The sequence below is a fragment of the Neolamprologus brichardi genome, chromosome 5, assembly GCF_056152115.1.
Source record: "Neolamprologus brichardi isolate AB-2024 chromosome 5, ASM5615211v1, whole genome shotgun sequence".
Classification (NCBI taxonomy): Eukaryota; Metazoa; Chordata; class Actinopteri; order Cichliformes; family Cichlidae; genus Neolamprologus; species Neolamprologus brichardi.
Window position 1 is genome coordinate 9,345,603 of NC_142108.1, and position 13,692 is coordinate 9,359,294.

At 39.7% G+C, this 13,692-nt stretch overlaps 1 protein-coding gene across 11 annotated transcripts in view; it reads right to left on the reverse strand.

The window, feature by feature from the left end:
* Nucleotides 1–1,885: 1,885 nt before the first annotated feature.
* Nucleotides 1,886–13,692, reverse strand: part of celf4 (CUGBP, Elav-like family member 4) — a 90,054-nt gene continuing 78,247 nt past the window's right edge. For 2 of the 11 annotated variants that reach the window (XM_087840621.1, XM_087840618.1), the window contains exons 8-14: nucleotides 12,524–12,676; nucleotides 12,084–12,194; nucleotides 10,659–10,724; nucleotides 10,180–10,260; nucleotides 8,752–8,895; nucleotides 7,456–7,649; nucleotides 1,886–4,393 (exon numbers count right to left, since the gene is read on the reverse strand). In XM_087840621.1, the coding sequence (XP_087696747.1) occupies nucleotides 7,522–7,649; nucleotides 8,752–8,895; nucleotides 10,180–10,260; nucleotides 10,659–10,724; nucleotides 12,084–12,194; nucleotides 12,524–12,676 (683 nt within the window). In that variant the 3' untranslated portion in view covers nucleotides 1,886–4,393; nucleotides 7,456–7,521. The remainder of the gene's footprint in view (nucleotides 4,394–7,455; nucleotides 7,650–8,751; nucleotides 8,896–10,179; nucleotides 10,261–10,658; nucleotides 10,725–12,083; nucleotides 12,195–12,523; nucleotides 12,677–13,692) is intronic. The other 9 variants (XM_087840628.1, XM_087840626.1, XM_087840623.1 and 6 more) reach the window with 8 other exon arrangements.

Below are 13,692 nucleotides of genomic sequence, written 5' to 3' on the forward strand. Positions count from 1 at the left end.
TTTAACAAAGCTTTTCCTTTTTTTTTTTTTTTAAATGAACAGAACAGTATGCATTTATAATTACAAATATACATAAGGCTTTAGTGTTGTACTGCATTGTTGTGAGTAGTTTGCAAGCCACAGGAAAAATGTAGAAGCAGTCTTAGTAGTGGTTAAACTTCCAATACTTGAGCGGTAAGATGTGTCGCGATGCAAGCAAACAGATCAGTGTCAGTAATGAGAGCTCAGATCTTGGCTCAAACAGCACAAATAAATAAACAAATAAATAAACAGACAATGAAATAAATAATTCAAATCGGTCTTTGACATCACTTGGTCAAAAGGAGCGTTTTTCTCCGTCATCAAAGAAGTTCTGAAGGCATGGTCCTGCAGACAGGAACAATGATCATCTGTGGACCACAACAGTGGCCCATGCATGTCATATAAAAACTATTTGGTCACGTACCAACTCATAAAAAAATAATGCCATGAAAGCATGCTTATCATTTCAGACATGACTTATAAATAAATATCTAAACAAACAGATAAATGAATAGAACCCATTAAAGTATTTCTTTTTTGTTTTTTTTTATAAAATAGGTCAATGTGTGTCTAAGCTCTAACTGAGGTCAATGCTCTCCCTGACTGTATTCTGGATAAATGCCTTGGTCAGGTCCTACAGTTTGTACCGTATCCTAGCGAATATTTTTTTTTGTACCTGGTTTTAATGAGCATTATCATGTTTTCATTCATATATTTTTTTAAGTATTTAAATTACTTTATCCAGTCCTTGTAGATAGAAGTAAAAGTCCTATAAAATATGCAAACCTATGTACAGAGGAAAACAGAGCAAAAAAAGAAACAATTTACAGTATATTCATCAGTTTATGTATATATTTATATATATATATTTATATTCAAACTTCCTCTGTTTCTTGTTTTTGAACCACTAAACTTTGTTTTTCACTTTTCTCATGTAAACTTGCAGCTTAAAGTTGGAGCAAATGAAGATGAGGTGCTTGGCATTTGAGTTCTCACACATCTTTCTGCGTCTGCTTACTTCGCCGTGGGAAAAAAATGACTGATTGCTCAAACAAATCATACGAGAAGCACAGACTGTGATGGCAGTTTTTTTTCTTTCTAATTTTCTCAGAGCAGCGGGGCAGTCAAAAAAGGGCACACAGTGCTGCGATCAGGGACACCAGACATATGATATTTAGCCTCGGATGTTATTGTTAGACAGAGACAGGTCAGGCTGATAAACTAGAGGTTTCGTACTAATCCACCAAAGTTAGTGGAAGAAAAGAACAAAAAAAGAGATCTCGATGGTCATCAGGTTTAACTGTATGCCACGCTCAGGAGATTGTTAAGTGGCACACGCACAAACAGAGGCATTCTGGGATGTGCACTGGTGTCTTTTAGACTCACTGGATTTGGAAGGTAAATGTTAAATTATTCAAACTGCTAAAAAGGTTAAACAGAGACACTGGGGAAATGGCATAATGAGCAGTTTATAGGAAAACTAGTAACAGCACCCAACAGGAAGCATTGTCTTCCAAAGTGTCATATAGCCTTATAAATATTCATATATATAAATATTCATTGAGTAATCTCCACCAGCTCAATATGTGTTGAATGCAGGGTCTAATAAATCCCAGTCTGTTGACCTTTTTCAGGTTTATAGTAGGTGTTTATACCATTTTTGTAGACTATTATGAGAAACTGTACGCTAAAGCAATATGAAACCAGCCTCGGTGATACAGCAGGCGTAATGGGTAAATGGTTTTTCACACTTATTGCTTCATTTTACAGTTTCATTAGAGCTTTTATCTTTTATATATATATATATATATATATATATATATATATATATATATATATACATATATATATATAAAATTGCATGAAGACTTAACGTAAGGCAATATAACAATTTCTAAAAGATATGCTTCATGTCAAGTATAAATCCTTTTTTTTTCTGTTCAAAGGGAAGCCAGCTCTATGACATATTCATCAATATTACATCTTCACAGCCATTAACCCTCTCAGGCTCAAATCAAGTTTTTGTTACTAATGCACAAAAGAATACCTGCAGTGGTACTTCTGAGTAAAAAAACCTCATAAAATATGTATTTGGGGTAATCAGGTTGTTAGTTTTTAACTGTTGCAAATCTGCAACGCCTGCCTTGAGAGGGTTAAAATCCTCCTGCTCGGTCCAGTAAGCTCAGTTGCATCCCTTATCAAGCCACATCGTGCCCATTTCAGCCCTGATTTTTACCCTTTATTACCTTCCAACTAGTGGAACTTAGTCTCAGGTGCCTTGCACACAACTTGAAAAGTTAGTGCCTGTGCTAGAAGGTTACCTAATGCCCGCTTTTGTTTGAAGTTTGAAGTGGTATCGCATGAATCTACATTAGACCTAAATGCTTTTTTTCACCCCCCAAAGACAATGATGGACCAACAGTGCTTGGACAATTTTTGTTATATTTGACATGCACTGAAGCTCTCTACGCAGCTGAAAAAATGATATGGATCAGGCTGTAGTTTTGACATCATAATAGCGCGCTGGCTACTTGCAGTAGTGTGTGTGTGTTCAGTTTTTTTTTCTTTGTTTTCTGAGAGCACAGTGCTTGATGGCAGATTCTGCAGGTGACAAGGCACACCTTGACATGGTGACAGCCCATACGCTACATGCACTTTACTGAATGCAAAAGAGAGCAAGGGTTGTGAGACATTTTCATTTTGGTTCAAGTTTCAAAGAGAAGTTTGTGTGTGTATGCATGTGTGCGTGTGTGCGTATGTGTGTGTAAGCTCAAAAGATATGTTTGGAATAGAGTCGAAGATAATTGTCCTTTTCCTCTAAAATCATCTAGCCTGATTCTCTTAAAGCCTGCTACTGAGATTGGCTTTTTGCATTTTCAGATAATATGTACACCATATGTGTTTCATCACACATGAATCTTTTTAGCAATATATTGTGTGTCAGCATATAGGTAATCAGAGAAAGGAATGCCTGCAGTTTTGGGAGCTGCCAGATTTGCGATTCTTCCCAAGCAGAGCAATGCTTCAAACTCCAGCTAAAATCTACAAAAAAATTACAGCTCAACATAGTCAGTAGCCGTTCTATATACAGACACACATATATAAAATATGTGCATATAAATACATATATTTGTGATTAATATCTATTTATCCATATATACTGTATATATGAATACATTTGCTTGAATGCCTGTTATACATATATATGTACTGCAAATATAAACAAGTTCATATATTTCAAACATTTCTGATGTTATTCTATCTATGAGGTTAGGATGTCAAGTTAAAAAAGATAAGGCTGTGATACAGAGCAGCCCCTCCCATGCACTCGCCATCCCTCCCGAGACAAAATGAGAAGAGAAAAAAATAAACATTTTGAGTAATTGTAAACTAGCGAAGTGAGAGACCCCATTTGGTCATCTGAAATAGTTTTGCCTGTATTCAAAAAGCATATCAGCAATATATATGTATATATACATGTGTTGTATATATTCGTAATGTACACTTCTTTTAAGTGCAACTCCCCAGCCAGTTAACGCTGGCTGAGAGAGATGCAGTGGTCCGAGTATATTAGAGCTACAAGTCCTCAGCAATAAAAATGTTTGGTCTTTTGGTCCCTAAAACAACTAAGGAATGATGGATAAGACTCCCTGGAGACTGTTGCTATGGCGCTCCTCGGCAACGGTATCCCCTGGAAACGGACAGGCACTCCGAGCTAAAGATGGCCATCCCAAATCGAAGCCAATCTGTGTCGTGAAAATGTCACATTCCTACTTAAGTTCTCTCTCAGAGAATTTGTCCCTTCTTGTTTCAAATCTTAAAAATTGGTCTTCAAAACTCAATTGCTCCACACCATCTTAATGAAAGATCTCCTACGGCAATCCGCTATTATGTTTTTTGTTTGTGTTTTTTTTTTTGTGGTTGTTTTTTTTTTTTTTTTGTTATTTTTATTTTTTTTTTTCCAAAGTTTTGTTCTTGTTGGACTTTTGACATCCGTATTCCTTTCAAGAGTTCAGCGGGGTTGGTCATTGTAAGGAGGTTTGATGTAGTTTCTTTTACTTTTTTCTCCTCCTTTCTTTGTTCAAGTAAAAGTTTTTGTGGTCCAGAAAAGGTAGCTGTCATTCAAGCAGGATTTTGTGGGGAAAGAAGTGTGTATATGTGTGCAGAAGAGGGAAAAAAAAGTCCTGGGGCTAACCAGGCTGGTACAAATTCACTCTGAGTTCCAAAGTTTTAGTACATCCAAAAAGGAGGTGTCCTTGACTCGGTCATCGCTCTCTCTCTCTCTCCTCTGTTTTCTGAAGCAGCCTCAGTGGTCCAGATGTTGAGTTTGCACTCAGTGGTGGGTAGCAAATAATCAACAGCTCAACAAAACCTGAAAAGCACAGAAGAAAAAGGGACTGTTTGAGTAAAGGAACGTGTGGAGAAACAACACAAGGTTTCACGTTTTGCACCTCGATGCATTGATGCTTGCACTTTCCCACAGAATAGCCACTGGCTCGAGCTTTTCTGCAGATCGCTTAGTTTCCTAGAAGTATCCCACGAAAACTGCACTTTGATACCAGCAGCTGTACGGTTTGAAGGTGTGTCTAGCTTTGCGGTTCATTTGTGCACTTGCTTGGATCTGATTTAGATAATTGAATGAGACAGCTAGGTCGCTTGCCGTTGAACTTTCATTACACATTCCTACATTACACTGGAAAACAAGAAAAATGACGGGGAGATATTTGCTTTGATTTTTAAATGTATTTTTCTTTGGAAGCAATGATGTCACCAGTGTTGTGTGTTCCTTCACTGTTGATTCTTGCTGTATTTACATGCAGATGGAGCGGTGCAGAATACTTAACAGGACACCTGCCTCTCTAAAGCGTCTTAGCCAGCACTAAGACTCTAAGTCCTGGTGTGGATAAACAAAGATCATTTTGCTGAGACAATTTTCAAAACAAATCAGTGCTCATCCTGCAGTGAATTAATCTGGCTTCCTGGCTGCAGCTCCGTTATTATCTTCTACGCGATGAAACAAATTTTTCGTTTCTATTAAAAAACAAACTGTTCAATCCTGTTTTTGAAATGGTGAAGGGATTCTAATCGAGACACACCATACCGTGTCATTAGATGTTAAATAAGAGTACTCTAGCTTGCTGTTGTGCCAACAGTGTGTTATTATTCTATTTTATACTATTTTTATTTTTTTTAGATGATAATACCAATAGTAAAGCTGGTGATGCAAGTCGAAAAGCAGCTCGCTAATCAGTTGAGAGCGTAATGACGCTCTGGGAAAAAAAAAAAAAGGAAATCAGAAGATGTTTTCTCCAACATTCAGTTAAAAAAAATCCTTTTACATATCAAAAGGAGTGGCGGCACACATTTGATGAAAAATTCATATGAGATTGCTCTTCCACCTGCAGTGATTTGCCTCAAGACACTGTCTGGTATGGTTCAGTTAGTTTGTGAGTGGGTGATAAGTTGCCCTTGAATGAAGTCATCAGTAGTGAATGAACGACACAGCCTAAACTCTCCATCACACAGATGAAGGGAGGAGACAAAGAGGAACAGCACAATTACCTGCCTGAGGGGTAATAAATGCCTCTCCCTTGGAAGCACTTTCTTCCCTGTGCAACATGCTGAACCATTTACCAATTATCTTTTACCTACGGGGTAACATACAGGGTCACTTACTGTAAAGTCGTTCTGCAAATAGAGGAGGCTACTCAAGTAAGTGCTTCTGCTATTTTTTTTCTTTTTTTGGTCAGCCTGGAAGCTGACATCTAAACAAGGTTTTACTTTCAGTATAGATAGACACGTCTTATGGTGCATAATTACATTTAACATCTTATATTCTCAATATGTTTTAACTAGTCTCCTTTGCCCCCTGTGTTTGTGGGACATTTACGTTAGCGCTGTGCATCACAGCACTCTCGTTTTCAGCGAATGATGCACGGAGCTAAGAGTGTTTTCCGCCGAAGAAGGCGATGTGAGCGACACTTGTTTGCCCGAGAACACACGGCGCTCTGGCGAGAGCGAACAGGTGTTGTTAGGTGTGTGTGCTGCACGTGAGGCACTGTAACACAGCTGTCAGCAGGTTAAAGCTGCAGGAGTTTTAGACAATGCAGTCGCTGCTGAACTCAGAAAAAAATTCCCTGAAATGTCACGTTTCACTCTCAGCTTGTCTTGGGAAATATCTGCATGTGACTAATGATAATAAAAAAAAAAAAAAAAAAAAAAAATCATTATTGTCATCTTCAATAAAGGGTAAGACAACAGCTGCAAAATTTCCTCTTGTTCTTTAGAAGGAAAAACGATTTACTCATTTCACTGTTCAATGAAAACATGAGCATGCTCAGTGAGTGCTTTCATGCACAACAGTGAACACAATTGGGGATTAAAAAGAAGAGTTTCTCAACGAGGCTGAATCAGAGGATCACAAGATACTGAAAAAAGCTGAAAACTGATGTTGATGCTACTGCATTAAAAGCATTTTGTGTAGTGGAAATCATTACTACTGTACAAGTAAACCAGTGCATCATCCAAAAACGTTTTGAGTATCATGTAAAGATAAAAAACAAACAAAACATTTTTAACATGAAGAGGAATAGTCCTGAATCAAATTCTCTAATTGTCCTGCATGGATGCTGCATTCTCTGAGGTAAATAGTAGAAGTGTAAAAGCATCTCAGATGGTATAGGTTTGTAAACGCTTTTGTGCATCACATGGATAACTTGAACATCTGAGACTTGGTGGTAGTGAATGTTACAAAGAGGTTTTGAAGCAACATATGCTGCCATTCAATTGTCTTTTTGAGATAAGGCCTTGTTTACATCCTCACTAAACCCCATTCTGCGGGTATTACAACAGCGTTGCTTCATATTAAGAGCAGCTATAACTACCTGTATACAGTCTAGACCTGTCAGTTCTTTTTTCAAAAATTTATGAAACAAAAGACAGCAGATTCTTGAGCAGAAAATCCTTTAACAAGGAAGACTGGGGAAGATTTTGCTCTCTATAGGTGAACATTTGGTCTCATTGGTTCCCAAACACTTACAGAGTGCTGTTAAAAGAAGATGATGCAATGCAGTGGTAAACATACCCTGCTTCTAACTGGTTTTTGTGTGTTGCTGGAATCAAATTCAACACGAGCACATTTTTTAAAAACAAAATATTTCAACTTTAATATCTCATAGGCCCTCTTTATACAATTTTTAATTAAATGTATTGGTTACATTATTTTTATTTATTTATTTTTGGAAAAAGGTTTGTAGTCATGGTCCTGCGAGGATTGTGGGAAACAAAAAAAACGTCAGGCAATGTCAACACCTGGTTTTGTTTGGTGAGTGTTTGCCAGTATAATTTGCAATAGCTGTGCATGCGCTCAAGAAACCACCTGTGAAACCAAACTGACAACAGGTGTTCCTCAAGGAGTCAACACTGATGCCTAACCTGTCTTTCCCTGTGTTCGACAGCTGCCCCGGCCGCCAGGGTGGCAGTGGCTGGCTGGGGCGCGGGCTAGTAGGGACGGTTGGCATCCTTTGGCCTCTTCAGTTGCACCTTGAGTCTTTTCATGCCGATCTGGAAGCCATTCATTGACTGGATGGCAGCTTGGGCACTACCTGGGTTGTCGAAACTTACAAACCCTGGGGGAAAGGCCAAAAGAGAGAGAAAGAGAAAGGAGGAGATATTGTTATATGAAGAAGCAAAGGCGGTTTGGGACACTAAAAACATGAAATGTGAAGATGAGTTCATTAAGATCTGATAGTCATTTACAGGTGTGTATGATATGAAAACTGGAACGATGATGAAATCCTTTAATCTGCACATAAAACTAAAAAACAGTTACCATTCATGAAACAACTAGTTGTAGGCGTAAATCTAATATAGTGTGATTATTAAAAAAAAAGCACATTAAACTAACATCACACAGATGTGTAATAGTATGACAACAACAACAGGATTACAGGATAATGGGGTTTTATAACTAAAACATCAATATGGTTGTGCAACATTTCAGTTTTGCTTTTTAACTTCCACTGTGAAGTGGGGGGGAAAAAAAGCGTCAAATAACAAATTAAAACCCGCATCACAAAAACGCCAACATGAATTGAGGAAATACATTAATGCAGCGTATTAGTGAGCAAAAGCTAATTTGCAAATGGGTTGCACCTGATGGACTCTCCATAAAACATTCTCCACAATCCATTTATAATTTGCCACATAATTATGCGTTCGACTACGCTGCACTGTCAGCAGCATGACGTGACATGGCAGTTTTCTGTCTTTGCACGGCAGACTAACTGTGGGATTCTGAAGTTACGTTCTTGGCATGCATCCCTTTTTTTGTTTTTAGCTGAAAGGAAGCTATAGTCGGGGGCATGCGACTGAAAAACCCACATTTGTATTATACAAAATGTCACGAAGAGCACAGTCGTAATCGAAAGATAAAACGGGCCGCTGAGTTCTCAGATCTCAGCTGTCTGTAACGCTTGGCAAAGGAAAACAAAATATCCAAAATATCCACTCTTTCTTATTAGTAACAGCACACCTGCAGAGAAACGATCTGCTCTTTTGTTCATCTTTTTAAAGGGAGAGGTGTCGAGAGGTTTGGGGGTGGGGAAGGCGTGGGGGTGGGAAGGGAGTATTGACTGCAGTGCAAAAAAAGGGTGATTAGGAAAAAAAAAAAAGAATAATAATCAGGAATAAATAACCAATAATCGTTTGGTTTTGTTCATTTTTACCCACCAAAGCATTTACTTTGGTTTGTCGCCCGATCCACAAACACTTTGGAGGAGATGACATTACCGAATGGCAGGAACATCTGCATCAGCTCTCCATCTCCAAACTCCTGAGGGAGGTGGTAGATGAACAGGTTGCAGCCTTCCGGTCCTGCGTGGAAAGAAACGGAGAAAGGCGAGAGAAGAGAGGGGGAGGGAGAGAGAGATAAAAAGGCAAAGGTCAGAGAAAAGGGTCAAGGAAAGAGACGGGGAGTAAGAATGGGAAAGGCAGACCACGAGAGGAGAAAACTCTGTGATGACAGTAAGAAATTATTTAAAGTGTAAAGTAAAAGATAAAGAGGGTAGAAGAGCACATTGTTAGTCAAAGTGGGCTAAAAGGCAGTGAAAGTCAGTTGCCTCTGACAGCTTCTTATAAATGATGTATAAGCTCAATTTTCTGCCAAAAATAGAATAATGTTGGTTATTTTAGAAAAGACCTACATTTTTTTTTAACATAAGCTCTCACAGAAACCAATCAAGATGAACATTTCAACATTTGATCGCGTAATTTCTTTGTTTTCTAGCTGTGTCGGTCCTATGTGGTAGTTAATCTCGCACGTTTGGATTGTTGTTTTGACTAAACTAGAATTTAAAATGCGTCAGAGTGAAAAACACAAAATAAAATGTTCCATTTTTCTGCATCAGACCATCTTTATGCCCAGTTTCACATTTACATTTTTTTCCTTAAATGTGTTTCTTAATATTTGCCTAGTTTTAAGGTTCCAGAGTTGCAAAAATGAAACACACGAATAAAACCCATAAAAAGTGTAGAGCAGTTTTCTCCAAGGCTTCAGTCACAGTTGAATGGTAACCTTAAGTTGTCAGGTGATTGCTGAATGTTAAGTATCATGAAAACTAACAACCTTCATACTGATAATTTTATGGTACCCCTTACTATATGACTCCCAAATGCTTAAAATATGGCCTCTGGGTTGCCACAGCTGTGAAATCATCTGCAATTTTTATCTTAACTTCCACAAGAGGGCAGTAAGGTCCCAGGCATGGGTGTTGAGCTTGGTGGTCATTCGGTTCATGAGAAGGCTTACAGCTGAGTTTGAGATGCTCAGTAATATTCTTCTTTTTCTTTTTCTTTGACTCATTCTCCACTCTGTCCTCTGTTTTTTTATATTACTGAATCAAAAAGCACCAATAATAAAAAAGCTGTTTTGTATCATGTAAACAAAAACACCCCAAAACACTGCTGAATATTTGTACTTTTCGTAAAAACTGACGGGCAACATTTCAAATCACCCCAAAACCCGGTACACGTTTCAAGCGCCTGTACATTTTTCGAATGTGTGTGTGTGTAAAATTAGATGAAGAACAAAAGTAAGCGTGAGTTATTGTTCGCCAGCGTGTATGAGTATTTCAGGAGCGTGCCGTGCGTGAGCGTTACCTTCTCGCTGCTGCTGTGGAATGATAGGTGGAGGGTGGGGGAAGGCTTGGCTGATCTGGCCGTATGCAGCGGGGTAGGCTGCTGACACACACAAACACACACCGCGGATCAGATAACAGTCATGACTAGAGCGCACACTTGGATACATATAAACAATGTGATATATGCAGGGGCACAGCAGGCAATCGATCAGATAGCGCACAATAGAGTCTCACGTGTTGCACACCCGACGCGACGCAGAGAACAAACTGATGGAGTGAGACTGAAACACTTAATGTTACAATATCAAAATTCAAATTTTGAACAAAGGTATGCTTATCCTTGTCCTGTTTTCTGTAGTCTGGCCTCCCTTCCTACTGCACACACACACACACACACACACACACACACACACACACACACACACACACACACACACACACACACGCATACATATGCAGACACACATATCATTGGAGCAGTGAGAGTGACAGACAGACCTGCATACTGCTGGACTCCTGTGTAAGCCTGCTGGAGAGGATCAGCTGCAGTGGGACTTTGAGCTGCTTCAACAGAGACACAGAGAAGAGAAGAAAAAAGAGGAGGAGGAGGAGGTGGTGGTGGTGGGGGAGCACAGATGTATGGAGGTGTGTGTGTAGGGGGAACAAGACAGAGGGAGAATGTAGATGGAGGAGAGGGCACGGAGGAAGGAGAGAGTAATATATAGCAGGGATGAGAAGGAGGAGAGCGATGGAGAGAAGAAAAAGCAGAAAGGTTAGCGAGCCGAACAGCGTGGAGTCAACTCACTTCGCTTCGGTGTGTGAGGAACTGAATTCTGAACCTCTCCCTTCTCTTTTTCCAGACCCTTATACTTAAAAGTTTCCCCCAAAGCATTTCAAAAGTTTTCTTCTTCTTCTTTTTTTAAGAAAAGCAGGAAAGCAAAACTTTGATAAACCACAGTTGAGACCAAAACACACACACACACACAAAACAAAAAAAGAAAACAACCAACAACACATGGCTCCACTGTCACCACAACAAAAGAAAAAAAATGTACCTAAACTTGTGCCTATCACAGAAAACCTAAAAAAACAACACAAGAAACACATTTATTTTTCACATGTACAACAACAGGACGAGCACAACGCACGTAACAGTGGATACGCCTGCTGCTTTCACTTCACATGTTCACAGATCTACAGCAAACTCTCCCTGCATCTGAACTACCGCCGGCACTGTGCCGCACCTTAATGCTACACACCCGTGCGTACAACGCATGCACAATAAATACACCACTGAGAACACACACACACACACATATACACACACACTGATAAACATGTACACACTGATAACGCCAGTATCCTTTAAAACCAAAGTAACACCGAGCACGCTGTGGACTAACAGTAACACTGGAAAAACAGCCACAGATAGCCAGAAGAAAAGAAGAAGAGTTATGGGCTCAAAGAACCTTTAAAAAAATCAAACAGGTGAAATCCTGTTCAAAAATAATTCAGCTGTCTGTGTTATTATCATCCTTTGTAACACTGTGATACATTTTGCCAGGGGAATTGCAAGTTTGTGAATGTAGCAGCCACAGGGATAGGTTTATTCTAACAAGATGATTTGTATTTGTATACACTGCAAAGAACTTTTCTTTATGACAGTGTCTGGAAACACGGAGTCAGAGTCTTTTTCAGAGCATATTACAGAGCAGAAAATATTTCAGATATTTGAAGCAATATAAATCTTTACTGTTCACTCAGAAACTTGAATTGCCCCTCTTTCTTTCCTTCTTTTTTAAAATGTTTTAAATGTAAAATAAAGAATGTTTGGTCCCAAATGGCTTTGAAATGATATCTTCCTGTCCCTGAGCTCAGAAAGACAAGGGATGAGGGATGAGGGTGGGAGGGAAAGAGCGCTACCTTCGGAGAGAGATGAGAGGAAGCAGCCACCCTGAACCCCAAAACAACTCCGCGGAGCCACGCCCAAGCCGTTTTTCTCTGAGTCCTCTCTAAAAACCACCTCCTGCAACACTGGGGAGACAAGACAACCAAACACATCCAATAAGGTACTAACCACGGCTCATGACACAAGCGCATAGTTAGACTCCGGCAGCCCGAACGCCTTTGCCAAACGATAATCGCCTCGACTTGCTCGCTTTCTGTGGACTACATTCGTCTGGCCTCACCCCCCATGAACATGCTTAAAGGCTATTCTAGTGTGTAAGCCAACATCATGCACGCTTTTCCTGTTGATGGCTGCTTTACAGTGGACGTGTGTCTACATTGAAAAAAATCACACTTTAACATTTGAATTTTTGTGTGTGTGTGTGTGCGTTTGCCTCTGAGATGATCATATTTACCAGGATAATGGTGTATCCCGTTGGTAAAAACTGCTTCTGCGGGGGGCTGTCCATTTGCCTGCGGGGGCGGCATGCCAGTAAAACCATTTACACTAATTGGAGATGGGATGCTGGTCACTGTGGGGGCGCTGATGCCTGGTGGAGTACTGCCACCTGCAGCCATGGGGCAGACAGACAGAGACAGAGAGAAACAATGCAATTTTTCCACCCCGAGGACATTATGGAAAAGTTTTACTTTGACTGGCCACCTAGTAACTCTTGCAAATGTCAGGAGGGCCGGTCCAGTGGGCCGGTGAAGACACTAAATGTCAGGGCTGATTTCTTGTCCAAGTATGGCCCTTACAGTGACACAACAGCCATTAGATGTGACTCTCAGATGTATTTTCTGAGACTAGTGAATACTGTGTTGATATCAAATGATTGCTAATTATGTGTTCCCAGAATTATCTTCTTTTACATTCCTTGGGTGTATCCAGAAACATGCATTTTCTTCCTTTTGGCTGTATCTTATTTCCACTGCAGTCTTAGAGTCGGGTCTTAAAAGAATAAACTATTTTTAGTCATTAATATTACACTTTATTAAACAGCTGGTGCTGCTGTTTTCAAAAGGATCTCATACTTATATTCGATTTTCCACATCTTATTTTAATGCCTTCGATTTAGACGCCATGATGGAAGTGAATAAACAAAAAAAATCCTTTTCTCCAGACTGTTGTCTCATACAGTGCAGATATATTATGTTGTAGGGCCATGTTAACACTTGTAACACTTCAGTCAGCCAATTTATGGATTGCATTTATATAGCGCTTTTCAAGGAACCCAAAGCGCTTTACAATTCATTCACTCTCACATTCACACACTGGTGTAGCCACAGCTGCCCTGGGGCAGACTGACAGAAGCGAGGCTGCCATATCGCGCCATTGGCCCCTCTGGCCAACACCAGTAGGCGGTAGGGTAAAGTGTCTTGCCCAAGGACACAACGACCAGGACAGAGAACCCAGGGATCAAACCGGCGACCTTGCGGTTGCAGATGTGCTTCCCAACCCCCTGAGCTAGTTTTAGTGTTTGAGTAAATCTGTAACCACAGTAACCACTGAACTCTCACTGAAGAAGATGTTTAGACTAAAGAATCAACCTGATGTATTTCTTTGATGGATATGGTTATTCAA